General features: G+C 35.9%; 1 protein-coding gene across 1 annotated transcript in view; it reads right to left on the bottom strand.

Annotated features, from left to right (window-relative positions):
- Positions 1–201: 201 nt before the first annotated feature.
- sli (slit guidance ligand) overlaps positions 202–19,906 on the bottom strand; it is a 381,470-nt gene continuing 361,765 nt past the window's right edge. The window contains exons 16-31 of the mRNA XM_085954614.1: positions 19,583–19,654; positions 17,943–18,103; positions 15,964–16,096; positions 14,940–15,227; positions 13,014–13,177; positions 12,297–12,516; positions 11,510–11,649; positions 10,081–10,253; positions 9,203–9,401; positions 8,220–8,454; positions 7,604–7,827; positions 7,321–7,478; positions 4,092–4,221; positions 3,885–3,968; positions 3,367–3,605; positions 202–2,785 (exon numbers count right to left, since the gene is read on the bottom strand). Of these exons, the coding sequence (XP_085810740.1) occupies positions 2,678–2,785; positions 3,367–3,605; positions 3,885–3,968; positions 4,092–4,221; positions 7,321–7,478; positions 7,604–7,827; positions 8,220–8,454; positions 9,203–9,401; positions 10,081–10,253; positions 11,510–11,649; positions 12,297–12,516; positions 13,014–13,177; positions 14,940–15,227; positions 15,964–16,096; positions 17,943–18,103; positions 19,583–19,654 (2,728 nt within the window). The 3' untranslated portion in view covers positions 202–2,677. The remainder of the gene's footprint in view (positions 2,786–3,366; positions 3,606–3,884; positions 3,969–4,091; positions 4,222–7,320; positions 7,479–7,603; positions 7,828–8,219; positions 8,455–9,202; positions 9,402–10,080; positions 10,254–11,509; positions 11,650–12,296; positions 12,517–13,013; positions 13,178–14,939; positions 15,228–15,963; positions 16,097–17,942; positions 18,104–19,582; positions 19,655–19,906) is intronic.

Raw genomic sequence — 19,906 nt, 5'->3', positions numbered from 1 at the left:
CACTGCCTTCATTTGTTTTAAAATCATCTTCAGAGTCATAATATTCATCATCATCATAAGGAATATCTCCATTTGCAGAATTTAGCTTTGGATTATTAGGTCGTTCACCGGTCCAGACGTTTGGAGGCAGCTTTTTGTCCATGTCGTAGACTGGTTTTAAGAATGTAGTTTTTGTCGGTATATTTAACTGTTTTTCATTTTCTGATACCCAGGTTTCAAGACCCTCTTTAGTGATTGTCGGGTTTAATCTAGTATTGCTGTGGCTTCCTTTAGAATTATGTCTGATGTGATGCGTCTCATCATCGGTGTCAAATATTTTAGTCTTCGCCTTGACGAGTATTCCAATTTTGCCATCGGATGTCATTACAGCCGATACTTTATTCCTCTCCGATTCTTGGTAAAAACTACCCGGGTTTGATTTCACCACTCCATCTGCATTGGCAGGTTTTAAATGTACCTTAGCAGTAATTTTTACATGATCTTTCACTCCGCTATCGTTTTCATCCACTTGATATAGAATTTTGACCCTTCCGCTTGGTGTATCAAAGGTTTTTATTGCTCTGTCTGAACCTCCTCTCCGATCATCACTGTCACCATCTATGTCTCTTTCCCTGCCTTCTGCGATCTGCTCATTACTGTCATCGTTCATGATCTGACTACTCGGTAGAGCTAAAATCACAGAAAATTCATTTTCATCTTTCTCAAAATTGACATCTTCTTCCAGGCGGGGTTCAACGAGCTTCGTTAGGTTTTTTATAATGTTAAAAACATTTTTGAATGACTTGTTTTCCTGACCTTCAATGTTCAATTTGCCATTTCTCTGTTGTCTCAATTGCATATCGAAACTCGATTCATTTGTATTATTTTCATTACTATTTTGATTAATCCTGTTTTCAATGAACGTTGATTCAATTAACCCTTTCAAATATTCTTTAAATTCAGCCTTTAAAACGTTTGACTTTTTAATTTCTTCAATCAACTTGGCAAAATCATTTTTGCTAAAATTTATGTTCATCTCGTATTCTTCCATCACTCTTTCCACATCAATTTTAATGAGCCCAAAAACTTTATCAGTCAATGCTATATCTGCTTCTTGAACGTACCCTGCACGATTTTGATCAGACGCATTTCGAAGGTCTTTATAATTTTGAGAAATACGTTTAGTATCGTTCAACTCGCCATCTTCTGTAATTATAGAAGTGTTTTCATTTATGACGACACTGGTTGTATTAGAAGATACACCCGGATACTCAACTATTGAAGAGTTTTTGATATCTTTGTCAAGATTGTAATATCCTTCAGTGCTAGAAATGATTATTTTGAGAATATCATCGTTCGATTTGAACTTCTCAAAATCATCCTCAATTTCTCCCAAATGTAAACGCTCCTCTAAATTCTTCACATCATATTTGTTGTTAGATTGTCCCACATACGTGCTGTATATTTCTGCGTTATTTTTCTGTGTTGATGTTGTTTCTGTAAGTCGCGGGGTATTAGTTTGTAACCTTAAGCTGTCAAAATCAACGTCAACATTTAAGATGTCTTCGTTTTCCACAATGTGATGAATTTCAGTGGCTTCTCCTGGTACTATCACTACCATTTCTTCATCGTTATCTTCATCTTGGTTATCAAAAGAATCCAAAACATCATCAATACTAAGATCGGTGGTGCTAAAACTTAATATGTCTCCGTCAAGTTCATCTATAATATGAGTTTGGCCATTACTTTTGTGACTCTTATGACCATTAGCGTATACCTTTTCATGGTGATAATCAGTGTAATGTTCTTGACTGCTAATGCTTATAGGCTGCATTATAACATCTGAGCCACCTTTAGTTGATGAATCATAAATGTTAAAATTATCCGTATCATTTATTGAGTGGTCCTCGGTATAATAGTAATCAATATTTCTTATAGACACTTTCTCGTCGATATTGTCATCTTCGTTCTCGTCATAAATACTTTTCAATCTCCCGGAGTCGTCTTCATTAATTTTTGGAAAATTCTTTGATGGCAGTTCACTGTCGGAATCGAGTAGCTTCTCGCTACGCTCAAACGATGTTTCAATACTTTTAACATTAGAATCCTCTACTTTTTTTCTATCCTTAAGTTTTCTTAAAGTCTCTTCACTACTTAAAACACCAAACTTATTATTTAGATGCAAATGAATACTGTCATCGACTGATTCTCTGACATCGATGGTGGGTTTTTCTATAGATCTATATTCGTCGATCGTAAAGGAATCTTCATTATCGACGACACTCTCTTGCCGATCTCCGAACAGTTCTCTGATTGCCTTATCACTAGTTACACTATCAATAACAATACTTTCTCCACTAATTTTAGCATTCTTCACATTCTCACTACTACTAACAGGGGTTTCGTTAAGTCTACCGGGGTTTCCGCTATTTTCAGCCGGGGTTTTCTCGATACTTATATAATTTGGATCAAAATTATCATGAATTCGATCATTAAATATGGGGTTTTCATTAAATATATTCCAGTTATTACTGCGAGCGGAGGTTTCGTCGTATAATTCCGGAATCCGATCTTCGTTAACGGCCGGATGTTCACTAATACTATGGGGGTTTTCGCTATTTCTATGGCCGTCCGCATCGTTGCTGCGGTTATAATCTATATTATGGTGCTGTCGCTGGGCGTCGGTCGCCGTGGTCAGTCAGTTGTGACCGTGTCCCGTTCTGGGGCATTTGCGTGAGCACGCGCACTTACGGACCACCTCCAGTTCTTTGGTATAGCGTGTGCCGTCGGAACACACCAAGCGCACCTAGAAAGAAAGTCAAAAATACAGTCATACGGTTTGAATACAATATATTATTAGACTATGAAATATGTATTTATCAATGTTATTTATATTATAGAGTAAACTTGATTATTGGACTCTCAATATACTACTTGCAAAAGGAGGTAAGTATTAAATCAGTAGTCTTCAGTGGAGCCAAAACAAGACAACTTTATATAAGTACTCCTGTTTCTGTGTGATATTTAGTAATTCATAAGTGTTGATTAGACTAGTTCCTTTTCTCACTTACAGTATATTCACACCGTAACACAGATTGCATTATGCATCAATATGGTTAATTCACCTTGTTTTGGAACTTTTAAGACTTATCTCTCTTTTTTTTCACACACAGATATGACCATTTAAATTTCCTTAATCCACATAATTAAGTAACGATTTGGACTGGTTTGCTTGCTTAGAGGGATGTCATTGACAAGCAAGAATCAGCAGTTAATGTCATTAAAATGATTTGAATTTGATATGACAACATATCATATTTTCTTCCAAGTAACTCGAAACATTCTAAATGTGTAATGTAAAATGAAAATGCAGTAATAATGCAGTACCTTCCTCCTCTTAACCTGTCTGGCAACGCAGCAGCCTCGCGGGCCGCAGGAATTGGCTTTAGGCTGGCGACAGCGTGCCACACGCAGAGCTCGTCGGCTGCGGCATGTTCCCTCCGTGAGGTGCTCCCGCGTTGCCTCCTTGCGACACGTGCCGCCTGCTGACGCCGGACTGCCACTCGATGATGCCAGTGATCCGGTGTTCGATGACGACAGAGGTATTCCGATTGATGCAAGACCTCCTGAATCAAGAAATAAATGCTGCTTTAGCATTGCAAAGTGGCAGTTGGTGTTGTTATCTGAAGTAGACAACTAACTTTCACATTTATATCTTATTAATCTGTTTTGTGGGTTTTGGTTTATTTTTAAGTCCCAAATGGATATATATGGCGAGAAAATAGCACATCATATTTTATTACAGCGGTTTATTTCAAATTTCGTGGATGCTATTTAACAATATGTACCATATTGTTTTCATTATAAAGAAATTAGGTAAATGTGACTTTGATAAATTCCAATACCTTCTGATTGGCCGATCGTAGGGTCAGCGGATTGCCTCTGTTTAAAGTTATTTATCTTGGACTGGCTCAATATTGTAGAACCACCTGTCAAACGTAAAAAGAATTTATGTTATAGTAATTTTCTGTTGTTATAACACGGTTTGGTAGCAGGCATGGTAAAAGAAAAAGTAACATTTTGTTCCCGCATTCTGGTAAACTTTGACTTACCAACGGATGCAAGCATTTCACAGTGAAGCCCACGTGTGCCTGACCTGCATCTACAGGAATAGTCGCTCTTTGATTGACCTTCCTGCACACATTTGCCTCCTCGCTTGCACGGGTTTGGTATGCACGCCTCCTGTAAAAACACATGGATATTGTGAAGCATAATAAATGGCTGAGCAGATTTTATGTGTGTAAAATGCATGTTTGTGATTACACAAAACAAAATTAAGCAAAGTAGACCAATACTTTATTTAGAAGATTACTTGGATTAAAATGATAAAATTGAATTATGACGATTGTTGGCCGATATTGAATAATAGTATGTATAAACTTGGGTTGTATAAAATTCTACTGAACTTTTCGTAAAAATGAGTCACCATTGGGTCCTTAACCTGATAGCTGCCCGTAACGTAACGTTTACGTCATGCACAGCGGCGATTCAGGCGCCCGTACCGTACGATATACGCCGAGCCGTTCTACGCGCTTGTATGAGTCAAATATTTATTTATTTAATTTTAAAACGTGTAACTACATTTCTGATCAGACCTTGCAAGCAAAAAACATTTGTACGGCGCATACATCGCGAGAATAAGGGAATTTCCCGAGAGGCCAAATCAGGGTTAGCTCAAAATTCCCCTGCACACTGGGATATCTTGTACAATAGGCAGTTGGTATGATTCGATAGTGATGAGTCAGTTGTCGCCGGAATATCATTTAGTCGGGATGCTAATTCGGAATGCTTTCTTATTCAGATTTGCGTTATAATTGGAATGTTTTCAATGTTTTTACATTGAAATTTAATTTCTATTGAGTGACCAAGTGTTTTTATTTATATTTCATATACAATTTGCGTATAAAAAAGTGTTATATTTACGAGTTTTGTTTTAGATTTTACCTACTAAACTTGAATGAAAAGAAAGATTTTCGATGTTTTTAGATAGAAATTGACAAAGAACTAAGTGTTGTGACTATTTTTCATTTGTATTTCGGATTCGATTTGCGTATACAAAGTGTTTTATTTACGAGTTTAGTTTTACAAATTTTATTATTCAAAATGGATGAGATCGACGAAGTTGGTGAAATCGATAACCTTATCGAAACAGTTGAATCTGAAGACGATGGAAGTGATGATTCGGATGTCGAACTTGAGGAAACTTTGGAAGTCGATGAAAGTGAAATTATCACACCGGAATCCACTGAAAGACCGACATTTGAGTGGAAATCGGATATGTTTGAGCCACGCGCATTTTCCTTCGATGCTAACGTTTCGGGATGCAAAGCTGATAATTTGACTTCGGATGCACTCGAAATGGACTATTTCAAATGTTTCATCGATATTTCTTTTGTTGAAATGTTAGTCCGAGAGACCAACAGACAATTTGTATTTGCCACAAAAAATATCACAGTTTTGAGTGATCGTCTACGGCGATGGGTAGACTGCACAATTGATGATATGTACACATTTTTGGGGCTGTGTATGCTAATGTCAAGGAATTCACGGAATAAAATATCTGAACACTGGTCTATCCACAGATTGTTATTTTCACCATGTTATTCCGAAACCATGTCCAGGAATCGTTTCGAACTGATGCATCGAATGTTGCATTTTTGTGACAATGAAACGCAGGTTCCCGGAGATCGACTATATAAAATTAGACAGGTCCTGAAGGAACTGAAAATTTCTTTCAAGCAGTACATGTGTCCATATCAGAACATATGTATTGATGAGAGTCTTCTCCTTTTCAAAGGCAGACTTTTATTCCGCCAATTCATCAGGACGAAGGCTAGTCGTTTCGGAATAAAAATTTTTGTAATGGCTGATTGCAAAACTGGTTTTGTCTTAGATGTAATCATTTATACCGGAAAACAAACTGAAATTGAGAAAAATAATTACATCGGTATATCGGGCAACGTGGTGGTAACGATGCTTGGACCATACTTGGAACTAGGGCATACATTGTACATTGACAACTGGTACAGCAGCCCAACGTTATTCAAGTATCTTTATGATCACCGGACGAATGCCTGTGGAACCGTAAGGAGAAACAGAATTGGGATGCCCAAATTTACTAAGAAATTGAAAAAAGGGGAAACCGATACATTCCATACTGACGAAATTATGGCTTTGGCGTGGAAGGATAAAAAGGATGTTACAATGTTGTCCACAATTCACAACAATACTTTCAAACCTACTGGAAAAGTAGACTATAAGACTAAAATTCCGATTTCCAAGCCGGAATGCATTGTTGATTACAATAAAAACATGGGTGCTGTGGATCGTAGTGATATGATAATTTCTTCTGTAAATTCGACAAGAAAAACTGTCAAATGGTACAAAAAACTTTTTTTCCATTTGATAGATTTATCTCTGCTGAATGCCCATGTATTGTTCCAACAAAAAACTGGAAAAAAACAACCGCTGGGTGAATTTCAATTGAAAGTCATCGGACAACTGATCGAAAAACATAAGTTAGAACCAAAAACTCTTTTGAAGCGAAAAGCACCCTTACCCTCTAGACTAACAGAAAGACATTTTTTGGGTAAAATACCACCTACTAACAATAAAATTAATGCGGCAAGAAGATGTTATGTATGTGCCAATACAAAAAATCAGAAAAGACGGAAAGAAACTAGGTATTTGTGCAAGCAGTGCGACATTGCTCTGAGTTTTGAACCGTGCTTCGAAATTTTCCATACACAAGAAAGTTTTTAGTGATTTTAATGTGTTTAGTATACTTCTTAGTGCTATAAGTATTTATGGTGACATTTTACAAAAATACTATAAAATTTATTTTTCAAAATACTTATATTAAAAAAAAAAAAAAAATCAACTAATTCTTGTAAGTGCAGTGTTGTGACGACCCTACCATACCTGAAAATTTTCAGACATTTTCACGAAATTGTGTATGAAAAACTTTTTCGCCGAACTTCAATTGAGGTCTCATATATGTAAGTGCATTATATTGGACTTTTCACTATTCTTTTAATTTTTTTATAATATAATTAATTCCTGGGCCCTGGGGAGTATACCTAGTACTTTCAGCTGGGCTGTTAAAAGGTTAAAATTACACAGATCAATCTCTGATTAGTGAAGACAATAATTAAACTGAAATAATTATCGCCTCACAATGTTTTTAAATGTGATTATATCATTTATAATCTCAATTTAATATTTACAAAATGTGGGATAGCTCAGAAAAGTTTTACACAACCTAATTTAGCATTTGCTCACCCCAGAATCTCGAGGGTCACCGAGCATCGCAGGTGTAACCGGTGGTTGCTCGACTTCCATTTCTTCAGGCAGAGCACATCCTGGATTTACTCGCACCTGCCGAGCCGCATTCGTAAAGTCTACCGGCTTATGATTTATCCACACCTCCTTGAAGCATCCTAATAAGAGAAATTTAAAAGTGTATATGTCTTTAATTCTTTACAATATGAATAAGAAATGGGTAGGACATCAATTCTGAGTAGACAGAGTTATTGTGTATGATTAAACGGACGATTTAATTTACCTTTGAAGCTGGTCAAATTTCTCAAATGCCACTTGGTGAAAGCCTCTTTGCCGACAGTATCAGGCAAGCCACCTAAATAAAGAGGGGTTGTGAGTCTCAGGAAATCTTTTGATCCTTCGTTGACAATAGATCGAGCTATGCCTCCGTCTACTCGAAGTGTGAAATTCTTTTTAATTGCGAGAAGTTCCGCCTTATGATACGAGCCATCTGATACCATTTCAAAACTGAAAGATAAATAAATAGCAATTATTTTTAATGTTCTCTGAAAATATTATGAAGAATTTCAGTATTTCTAAATATTAATTATGTATAAAGATAGCAAAAAGAAAGAGAGATTAGTATTTTAGGTAACAAAAGAATTCTTATTCATTCATATTTTCTCTTTGGGTAGAACAAATGATATTTGCTTGCATCTTTCCAGGTCAAGTCAGCATTATATAGCCCAGCCATATACATATAGATGATATTTAGTGGCTTTTTCAACATCCTCAACATCAGATGAGATGAGAAGCTGCATGGCATAGGCACAACCAGTATACACTGCAAGCGTTTTCAAAGCTTAGCATGATTACTCTTAGTCAAAATTTAAAGTACAAAATTCAAATGAATGTATTACCTATACATTGTAGAAACGGGATGATTTCCGACATCATAGCTGACTCTGATGCGTCCATTAAATAGTTCAACAGCCAAATGATCCTGGGCTCCGTAGTACAGCAACACACCGTCTTGTTGAGAACTGCTAAACACCAGAGTTACATTTGCTTCGGGTCTGGTTCTAAGCGGTTCCATTTCCACGTAAGAACTGTTGTGAACGAACGTTAGGGATGTTAGGTACTCGCAAAGTTTTCCTGAAATACAAATAATAAATAAATATACATAAGTATATTATGTAACAGTGCATACAAACTACAGGAAAGAAAATACACTGCGTACACCTCGAGTAATGCTGTATACTGAGGTTTTATTCAGGAAGTACGTGGGGTATGCGTGCTTTTAATATGATGACTACATGAAATATTTTTGTTTTTCTTTTCAAATGCAAAATGTAAGTAATAATCCTATCAAAAATAATTTTATATTTTAAGTTTTATACTTCACATTCCCTTCTGCATATATTTGTAGATAAGTTCTTACCTAAAATTAATAACTACGAGTGAATCACTGATGAAGACTGCCAAATTAAGTGGTGGTAGGTAAAGAGACAACTTCAAGACGTGGACTGCGGTTGCTCCTCAGTTTAGTCATCCATGAGCACCACACACATTGTGCTGTGCCACCTCTGGTATATTAATTTTTGACAGTCCAAATTTGGGTACATACTGACTTTATTTCGAAAAAAATCCTGATTGTGTTTATGGCAACCAAACTATAATATAAAACTTATATGTAGCTATAAAGCTGTATAGATAAGCAGTGGATACACCCTAAAGAAGTTTATAATAAAAATCTATGGTCAAACAGAATAGACATTGTTCGAATTCAGGATGTGCTTAATATCTTGTAAGATTCTAATGGATTCAAGCTCTGTACTATTCCATTTAAGTCTGTCGGTCGATAGTATTAATCTTGTAAGATGTTTATTATTGAGTTACTAACCCGAATATCCCGGAGCACATTTGCAAAGATACCCTTCAATGTCTTGCGGAGTGTAACAAACTCCGTGCACGCACTCATGATGCGCGCACGGTGAAGCTTGAGGGTATAATGCTGGACCCAGTTCACAGTATCGACCCGAATGGCCTTCCGAGCATTGACAGGCATATGAGTTGGGTCCATCAATGCATGTACCACCATTCTGCAACAAGAAACGTTGAGTTGATATAATACCATGGATATAAGTAAATAAAATTTATGGGACTGCGGCTCAATATATATCTTTATTTTAAGACATATAACTATTTTCCTTTCGATAATTCGTCAAATGATTATTTTCTGACTGCCTTTCTACAAGACATGCTTACTTTTCACTCTATTGAATCTCGTATGTCTCTTCTGCTCTTGAAACACTTTTGCCTGTTATGGCGAGGGATGGTTTCCAATTCTGGTGTCCTAATGAATTTGAATTTACATGCGCCTGTCAATTACCTACGTGGTCGCAGCCTTGATTTATTCTGTATCGGAACCGTTCCCTCGTGTCAAGCCTGTCAGGTACCATTAGCGAGGGGTGCAGGACTAGTCAATGCGCTCCCCAAAGAAGTAGACATTTTCGGTGACGTGCTAAGTATTCTGTATTCAAAATTTTATTTTACACGTCTAGAATTTAGATTTGTTATGTCCACAATGTTTTGTTTTCTTAAACAAATAAATAAATATAGGATATTATTTCCCGAGATGGCTGTGATGATGTGTCGGCCAGACTATGAAAGATAAACCATAATTAAAACAGAGATAATATTATTACTATTCCAAAACTTTTATAGTTTCATTATAGATGTGGTTAATGTGTATAAAATTACTATTGGTTCTTTTCATACCTGGCACATATGACCGGTACACTCATCAACGTCAACGGTGCAGTTGTCTCCAGCGTAGCCAGGCAAACAGTCGCACGTGTGGTGAGTAAAATGATCGATGCAGCGACCTCCTGCACCACACGGATTGAATTCAGCAGATGTGCAGAATGGGATCTTCAATTCGCATTTCATGCCTGTAATAAAATAAAGCCATGATGCAGCTATATTATTGATCAGTGACAGGTAGACATGTGACCAGTCATAGTGATATAATTGAAATGTGGCGTAGACTTCACACATAGTTATTCTTACTTATGAATGTTATTGATGTGTGCTTGCAGTGTTGCCAATGATATGTTATGTCCACATCTATCTGACGCATTGGTGTAGACAGCATCCGACGCAGTCAATCATGCATTAAACTACTCGGTATTGAAAAGTGAAATTGACAGTTAAAAACCAAGTTGAACTTAAAAGCACATAAGTGTGAATCTATAGAGATTTTACTTCAAATAGATTTTGAGCTTCCATGTTTTGTTTGACTGTTTTTTTTCATAATAATTTCAATTGGTTTTAGAGAGGTTTTTATTTCAAATATAGATATTTATTTTCTCTTAAGTTTCCTAGGTACTAGTCAGTTATCCCGGATACAGCGGCAAACACATTTCTAAAATAGCCGATATACTGGATTATTTGTTAGGATAACCTAATCTAACTTAACCTAACCTAAACTAACCCAAACTAACATATTTAATAATCCAGTATATTGGCTATTTAAAAAATGTGTTTGCTGCTGTATCCGGTATAACCGACTAGTACCGTTTCCTATTGTAGTTCCCTCGGCAGAACGAGGGTAGCTTTAGTAAATCAAACATTATTAAGAATTCGAGGTCTTAGTGTCAAACAACACTATCTACAAAAGTGCAACTTTACAGGAGAGCCAAAAATCGTTATTTTAGATTCTTGTAACTTAACAAGGGAAATGTTTTTTAAAACCTAATGTTAATATTTTATAATTTATTGTGTATTGTACATTTATCTTGCTTATGATGATGTTAAAATTTATAGGGATAGTTTTAAAAAAATATGAAAACAATGGTAACTAATGTAGTTAGCGTTAAACTTTACTGACGATTTAATAATAAATTAGAAAAGATTGACATAACGTTGTTTGACTATCATCTAGCCGTAAATGTAAAATAATGTTATCTCAAAAAAAAAAAAAAACACTTTTTTGTAGATAACGTTGTCTGACTTTAAGCACTCGAATTACTGATGAGTTTCAGTAAGTCAACAATGATTTCATTCATCTACTGATTTAGTTGTTTTTATTTTAGTGATTCCCCAGTCACGGGAATTCACGTCTTTCCCCTATAGGTAGAATATATGTTATTTTAATCTATGAATGCTTATATCAAAGGGGCATCATATATTTATTAGGTTAACTTACCCATGTATCCAGGTTGGCATTGACAAGTGAATGAGCTAAGTTTGTCAACACATGTCGCGTTGTTCTGACAATCATGTCCAGCACAATCATCAATGTTTGTTTCACATCGGGTGCCAGTGAAACCCTTCAGACATTCGCAACTGAAATTAAAACAATACTTTAGAGTAATATAATAGAATACAAAAAACATTCATGTATTCATCGTAGAACGAAAAAATAAAGATTTCTTCTGAATTGCTTTGTAGTCACAGTCACACCTTGTAGTCACAGTTCTGTCAGCCAGTGAATTTCAAACTTATCCATTTAAAGGTAGTTTTTTCATAGTAACCTACAAAAAAAAATCAATTACATATTGTGATACATACCAAAGATTTTCTCAGATTTTGGAAATAAATTGGACAACGTCTTGCGATATTTGATTTTTATTACAGCTATCATCGAAAACCCAGATTTATAGAGGTAGGTTCGTTAATTAATGGTAGTTGTATTTAAAATATCATTGTTTTCTGAGTTAGTTGGCATTGTGAAATATATCGATCGATGATTGACTCCAATGTCTGCAATAACGGAAGAGCAGTACTTATGCTGTATTGAAATTTTGTTATCGCCTAAAGAAAACTACCACAGCAGTGGAATTAAGATTATCATTACTGTAGTGTAAGAGTAAATTTAAATATTTAAAATTTATTGTTTGTAATTATTATATATGAAAACCGGACGTTTGTATCTTATTAATATCTGGTTCTTGAAAACCTATGGCCATGGTAATACAGTTTATATTACTAACCTGAATCTTCCTTCTTCCTTGACACTGCATGTGGCATTGTTAGCACACGGTGATCCATAGCATGCGTCTATCATACTGTTACAGGTTTTGCCATGATAACCAGGCCGACATAGACACAGAAAGCCGCCATCGAGAGCTGTCGGAGAACACACTCCGTCATTGTGACACGGGCGAGCGAGGCACGCGTCACATTTTGCTGCTACTTCATCAGGCACAGCTCCTGAGATGACGTTGAAGAGTTTTATTTTTGTTGTAGAAATTTAAAAACAAAAATTCATACATGTTGAAAATTAATTTAGAAATATTTCTGACAAATAAGATAAAAAACACTTGTTCCCAAAAAAATTAAAACTATATTTCGGATTTTTTTTTCAAGACTGAATTTTGGTCCCATGATGGCCGACCGGTAATTTTTCCGCATACAATGTCATCGGTCTTGGGTTTGAACCCTGGGTCTGACAAATCCACTTGTTGTTTTTCAATGTGTCTTTGAACCCAGAGTTTGGACCTAATAGATTGAGCAAGAGGCTAACATCCATATCTCATAAAAAAATCTGTTAATACAACCTGAGGATGCCCATATTATATTATGATCCTAGAATCAAACGTGGTGATGTAATTAATTTTTAAGTAGGTTGGGTAGTGAGGTTTTTAAAAAACTATATTGACTGCAATTTCTATACATAGATTTAATTGTCACATTTTTTGATAAGATACCTTTGCATTGGAATGACGCTGCCGGAGTGCTCAGAAGCAGCCTGTCTTTCATGAAAAAGGGTTCGGTACATCGAGCAATTCCTGGTTCCACATAGTCCACCTTCACCCATTCAGCTAACCATCGGAGTGAGCAGTCGCAGTATAAAGGGTTAGAGCCCAAGGCACTGCAAAACACAAACATCGTATTATAAATTACAACTTTAGCAGTATACTTCAGGAATTGAAATTTTACTACAGTACTCTCTCAGTAATCCGCCACCCCAAAAACCTCCAATTAGTGAAAGCGGTTGATTATAGTGCATCCATACAGAATATGGTAAAAATTAAAACAGGTGTTTCGTAAAAAAGGGTTTTTTGAGAAATTTGTACTAGCAAATTACGGTTTTATTTATAATCAAAATCAAGTATTTACTAAATTTAATTACCTATACATATTTATAAACTAAGTTTATAATTGTTTAATAATTATTACTAAATATTAAACAGTAAATCACTTAATATTCTTGATACTTGATATTCTTGAACGTATTAGGATTCCTGGCTTTCCCTATGACCAAAAGCTTCATTTTGTGTGTCCCGGTTGCATCGGAGCACGGCATAATTGCGATGCGGTCCTTGGATACTATTCTCCCTGGTACACTACTTTCTTCGCGATGAACGTACATTATATGAAGGAGAAGTTTCCAAAATAAACCTGTCTCATCTGCGTTGTATACCTACTTGTACGCGGCGGACTACTGAATTTGACAATTGAATACGCGCGAATTATAGAGCTTGATTTTGTGCTTTCAACTAGTAAAAAAAACGGCGGATTATAGTAGTTGGCGGATTACTGAGAGTGTACTGTATACTGTTTTAAAGTGGTACTAGCAGGATTTTCTACTCATGGGTATTTGTGTTCATCTTTTATCCTTCTCGATGTTGGTAGTGGTCGGTTCCACAAGCTATTCTCTAGAAATAATGTAGTAAAGTATGTTGTTATGTTGATGAATGTAAATCTTCCTTGGGGTGAAGGCTGCCAGTTGATGTCTATATCAAGATTTGTTTTGTCAGAATAGACATTGAATTTTGTTGAAATAACTGAAAACGACAAAGTTTTTAACCGTTTTTAACCGTTAAGACATTTTAAGTCCCGCTTACTATCTCGTCGAACTAAAAGCACTCTTTACAAGACACTTGTAAAGCCAGTGCTCACCTACGCATCGGAAACCTGGACATTAGCTCTGCGAAATGAACGAGCCCTGAACATCTTTGAAAGAAAAATTCTCCGCCGTATATATGGACCGATCAGGGATGGCACCAATTGGAGGAGAAGATATAATGCTGAGCTATACGGGCTGTACAAAGATTGCAGCGCAGTTCAATCAATTAAGATTGGGAGACTGCGATGGCTAGGTCATGTGCACCGTATGAATGACAATGAACCGGCAAAGAGAGTGATGTCCAGCAATCCAATAGGACGTAGAAGAAGAGGGAGGCCAAAGAGATTCGCTGGTTTGATGGAGCTGCCAGTGACTGCCGTATTCTGGGGGTACCAAATTGGAAAGCGGCCACACTGGATAGGAACAGGTGAAGGGAGCTGTTGGAAGAGGCCAGGACCCACACCGGGTTGTCGCGCCCCTGATGATGATGATGATAATATGTACCTACCTACCTAATAATTATTCCACATTATTTAATTAACATCAGGACTAGTATCATCAGTCCTGACGTTTGGTAACGTGTTATGCAATGTATATTAGCTTTTCTTGTAAGCTTTCTTAAAACCTCATATCCAGACGTTTCACGCCGTGATGCTAGCAGTGCTAGATGTCCTCGTTCACAGCAGCAACCATTGGTGGGTATATATAATGATAGGCTGCAATCCATCACACTGACAAACGGTGATGTGTGTGCCAGCACTAAATTTAAAATGAAAATACTCACATATGAGTTATGGAATGGAGATCTCCGAACAGTCCTTCGGGCAACGTACTAAGTTGATTGCCGTGAAGTGATAATACTCTCAAGGCGGGTAACCCCCGAAGAGCTGAAGAGCGGGCACATCTCAGTTTATTGTAGCTGAGGACGAGAGTGCTGAGTCGATTCAGTCCGGAAAATGCATCATCAGCTAGTACTCCGATCTCGTTGTTGCTCAGGTCTAATCGAGTCAGAGACGATAAGTGTCTCAGTCGATCAGATTGGATTGAGGTTATGTTGTTGGACTCCAGATATCTGTTGATTGCAGAAATTTTATTATTATACATTATTCGGTTGATACATATCCTTCATCCCACCATAGCTTTCAAAACCGTTGGTGCCAAAGTGTGGTATCTGTGTACCCCTAGTATTAAATAAAATAATTACAGGGGTTATATGAGTCATATGGTAACGGGTTTAAATCCCACGTATGGTAAAAATTATATATTATATAGCAGAATAAAAGTGACAATATCACATCCAGAATTATATGTATTAAGACTGTGCTCAAAGGTTCTCTCCCAGTCTTAATTAATTTTGCTAAAAATGGTAAAGACAATTCCTCAAAAGGGGTAGGTATTCCCATTCCAGAAGTTTGGGAAACACTGTCTGACAAATCGCTAAGGTTTAGAGCAGGATTAAATTAATATTCATTGACTTTAGGGACCAAATGCAGTCATACTTAAGTGCCTAAGTGGCCTTACACTACAATTTATTAACCCTATAATGCCGCGCTCATTATTAGTCATATTAAAATGTTTTAGTTACTGCTAACTTAACATCGACATCTCCGCATCTGGCCATAGTTAAATAATTCGAGTTTTGTAATGGATTTAAATTCAAATTCTATCAAGTACACTCCCCTCGGGGGTTATTAATTAAAGTTTTATTTTTTACAAACCATAACATCCATGAATATTTTTGATATGTCTACTTACATAATTATTATCAATTGTATGGCGTACATTTTAATGATGTATATATATCTTACAGTTCAGTAGTTTCTGCAGGAATATTGTCAGGGATCTCTGCCAATGAGGATCTCGAGCATCGAACCACTGTCCCAGCACATCTGCACGATGACGGACAGTAACCTCCCACCAGGCACCCTTCCTCCGAATCACCTAAAATATAAAATTAAAATCTCACAAAACATTTCATAAGGGTTACCTTAAATTTTCATTGTTCTGATCAGGGCTTCGAACCGGAATTGAACCGAGAACAGAAAACCGGTAAAACTGTTATTTTTATCGGAACGAAAACCGGAACCGAACTGGAAAAAAAAATATCGGTTTTTTCGGTTCAGTATATGTTAAAATACGCGCAAATACATGTATACGAAATAAATATGCTTTTGTTTCATTTGAAATATGTGTGTCAATTTCAAGACGCAAAGAAATCATTCACGATCGTGTGACGCATCTCAACATAATTCTCATAATTTTATAATGTATTATTTTTAAAATTTATGGCAACGGCTGTGCGGTGCAGCATAACCATTGGTTTTGGAGTGTGGCGCCGGGCCATCATACAAGTACCATAAAATGTTCTAAATTATGATATAAAATAATTTTTTATTACAAATAAAAACATTTCAAAATTAATCACTCAGAGCTGAATCGAAAACAGGAAAAACCGTTATTTTTTTCGGGACGAAAACCGGAACCAAACCGATATATATTTTTTTTACTTGAATCAGAATAAAAACCGAACTGAAATATTCCTATAGTAATTTGGAAGAGATTTTTATTTAGCAATAAATTTATAAAGTTAAAAGCTACATTGAATGGTAAGTAGGTAAATAATATCTTGTGACTACACTCGACCAGCACCGCGATTTCCTAACTCTCGTCTCGTGTGGCACCAGACGAGATGACGTAATTGTGACGTCACGCTCGAGGCATGCCGACCGCGCACAGAATAACCATAGAAAATTTTATTATGATACACCTATATGTGTATGGTGACAATGAATAGCGCCGCTGTCTGACCACTCGCTATTTTCTCGAATGCTATTATCACTCCGGTAGTACGTCAAAATGATGTCATATGACGTCATCTCGACCGGGAAGCTTGCACTCGCAAGTTCTAACATAGAGCCCCTGGCCCCAGATACAATGTTAATGCTTAGCAATTTTGACATTTCAGATGTAATGTCAAAACCAGGTCAAGTTACCAAATTAATAGTTAGATACCAATCCCAAAATGTTCCATAATGTATGATAAGTCAGCTTTGCGGTAAATCTAATTTGGCTCGCAAAACTTAGGGAATTTTGTGTATGGTAACTGTATTAAAAAATAACAAAATCCATCTATGTAGCAGTGACGTCCCATGGGGGTAGGCAGATTGAGCGTCGCTTGGGGGCGGCAAATTGAGAAGAATCATTAAATACATATAGAAATAGGTACCTAAACTTAGTAATCACGGAAATATCTCTCCATTAAAAAAATCAGCTCACTGGTTGGAATCAAAATGTATAAATTAAAATAGGATGTTTAACCGGATTGTATTATTTTTTCGGGTTTGCGATGTCTAGTTTACTTCCGTTGTCCTTGGACGTCACATCCTTGGATGACCAGCAGTGACACGTGCAGATTTGAGAATTATAGTTGAATAATAGGTAGGTACATACTTACCTAATTATTTTATCCAAATATTTTTGCCAGTCGCTCGCGAGTTTTGAAAGTTGTCAGGTGTATATTTAAATGTATCTGAAAACCGTGGACTCGCAATATTGTCTTTTGAAGTAGGGATGGTATTTAAATTAGACCTAGGTATATATTTTGTTGAATATCTTATGTGTGTGTTGTGTTGTATGTATACCTTATACATACAACACATTTCTTAGATATTGGAGTCATGGAAGGATGATAAAAAATATTATTAAATTAATAAAAATGGGGTGGCATTTTGGCACTGCCTAGGGGCGGCATTTTGTCTAGGGACGTCACTGCTATGTAGGTACTTACTTGTACATTTAAAGTCGTGATGGGCCAGTTCCCTAAGGTGGCTACCTCTGAGCCTGGCAGGAGCAGCACACGAAGCTGTACCACCCACGTCACTCGTTCGAAGCCAAGCGCCCAGCCAAGCCAGATGACAGTTGCATTTGAAAGGATTTCCATCCAGCGAGCTAAAAAAATATATTATTTGTATATTATGCTCCTTGAATTTGAAGATATAATGTTTATTCTTAAGTATTAGGTATTATTAATATTAGTTTCTACAAATATTTACGAAAAGTTAAGTAATTATTTCACAAAAACCTCAACACTATTTTTATATCCGTTTAACTACTGCAAGTGCCAATTTACTAATTGCGGCACTGGTTGAAAATATTTCACGAACTTGTAACATACATTAACAGGAAAATGGAGAAAATAAAATAGGTGAAAGGTTCATGTGCCATATAATGGTTGAACAATGAAGAATTTGGTGTATATTTATTAGCTAAGCCTAAATTTTATAATCTAGGTTTTCTACGAAAGATGTATAGGTACATACATTATTAAGTTAGCATGTCTTTTCTCATCCTAACACTCGACATTAATTGAATATGTGTATTAAATAAGGCTCTAAGTACCAAAAAGTAGTATTGCCTGTAGTTACAAAATACCAAGTCATTGCAGTAAAATTTCATGAAGCAGACTTTTTGAAAAATGTAGTTTTACTGTGTGAAGCAATCACGGCAGCTTCTATAATTTTAGGTATTAAGAACTCGCAAATGTCAACACACCATTGTCAGCTATTTTATATTGAATGCCGTTGACCACTGCAGTGCTACTTACACCATTATAAATAAAACACGCCAACGGACTTACAACGTCGACAGGTTTAATTATTTTGCTGTATTTTTTTGACTTGCTTGAGGCACTTAGACTATAGCTGAAGTTATTGGCGTTGGTATGTAGAACATTTTTCTATAAAAATGTCAGTTTTTATTTTTTTGGTACTCAGCGTCTTAATTAATACACGTATTCAATTCATGATCACATAAAATATCTTAATACCTATCATAAAGGGAGAATAAAGCCTTCCTTTCATAAGACATCTGTGGTTATACAATCACTTTTGCTTATTAATCTCTTGTCAACAAGTGTATTTATTATACATTTAATTTAATGTTCCCTTAACTATATCCCATAAAATACATTCAGTAAAGAATTCCATTTTGCAAATGAAGAAAAATTCGTATTTGCCTTGTTAAAAAGTAACTCCTCAAAGCATGTATGTCACGTCAAGCCATGGACGAGTTAACTTGTGTGTTCTTGTAAACTCCATAACTTCTGAATAAACTTTGTGTATATTTTCTAAACAATATTTATCATTTTATTGTGAAAAATATTCACGATAAATTCGAGAAACATTGATTTGGTAAGTTTTTACAAATATTTATCATTCTGTTCCTATTTCATATTTTATAAGGGATTTTTATTCCTAAAATAGCTGGCTTACAAGTGTCCACCTAGTAAAAATTGGCTGGCAGTGATAAGGTTTATATATTATTATATATCTCATGGTGCATTCTTTCGATACACGTTCATTTTTTTAAATGACGCAACGTAGCTTAAAAATACATTTGTATAATGCATAAACTAAAAGTCAGGCTTACAGAGTGTGAAGTGCAGTTAAATGATCAAAGGACCCTGGCATTATGCATGTAATTTTGTTTTCATTCAGTGATCTGCAAAAAAAAAACATAATTCATTATTTATTGATTACGCTACCACTATTTTCAAAGCATTAGTATCGAAGTTCACATTGAATAAAATAAATCCTAGTTTTGTCAATATTATTTTGATCAAACGAAATAATCTATTTTCATATTTTTTCTCCATTTGTTCTAAAATTCAATGAACATCTTAAGGGCAGCATCAAGAGGAAGTTTCTTGAATTTTTTTAAAAGAAATGATTGTTATCCATTTTCTCAACCTAT

The sequence above is a fragment of the Rhyacophila brunnea genome, unplaced genomic scaffold (genome assembly GCF_057557595.1).
Source record: "Rhyacophila brunnea isolate RB1 unplaced genomic scaffold, BYU_Rbru_1.0 scaffold_4, whole genome shotgun sequence".
NCBI classification, from domain to species: Eukaryota; Metazoa; Arthropoda; class Insecta; order Trichoptera; family Rhyacophilidae; genus Rhyacophila; species Rhyacophila brunnea.
Note: the sequence above shows the minus strand (reverse complement) of the source record. Positions and strands in the feature narration are given on the sequence as shown.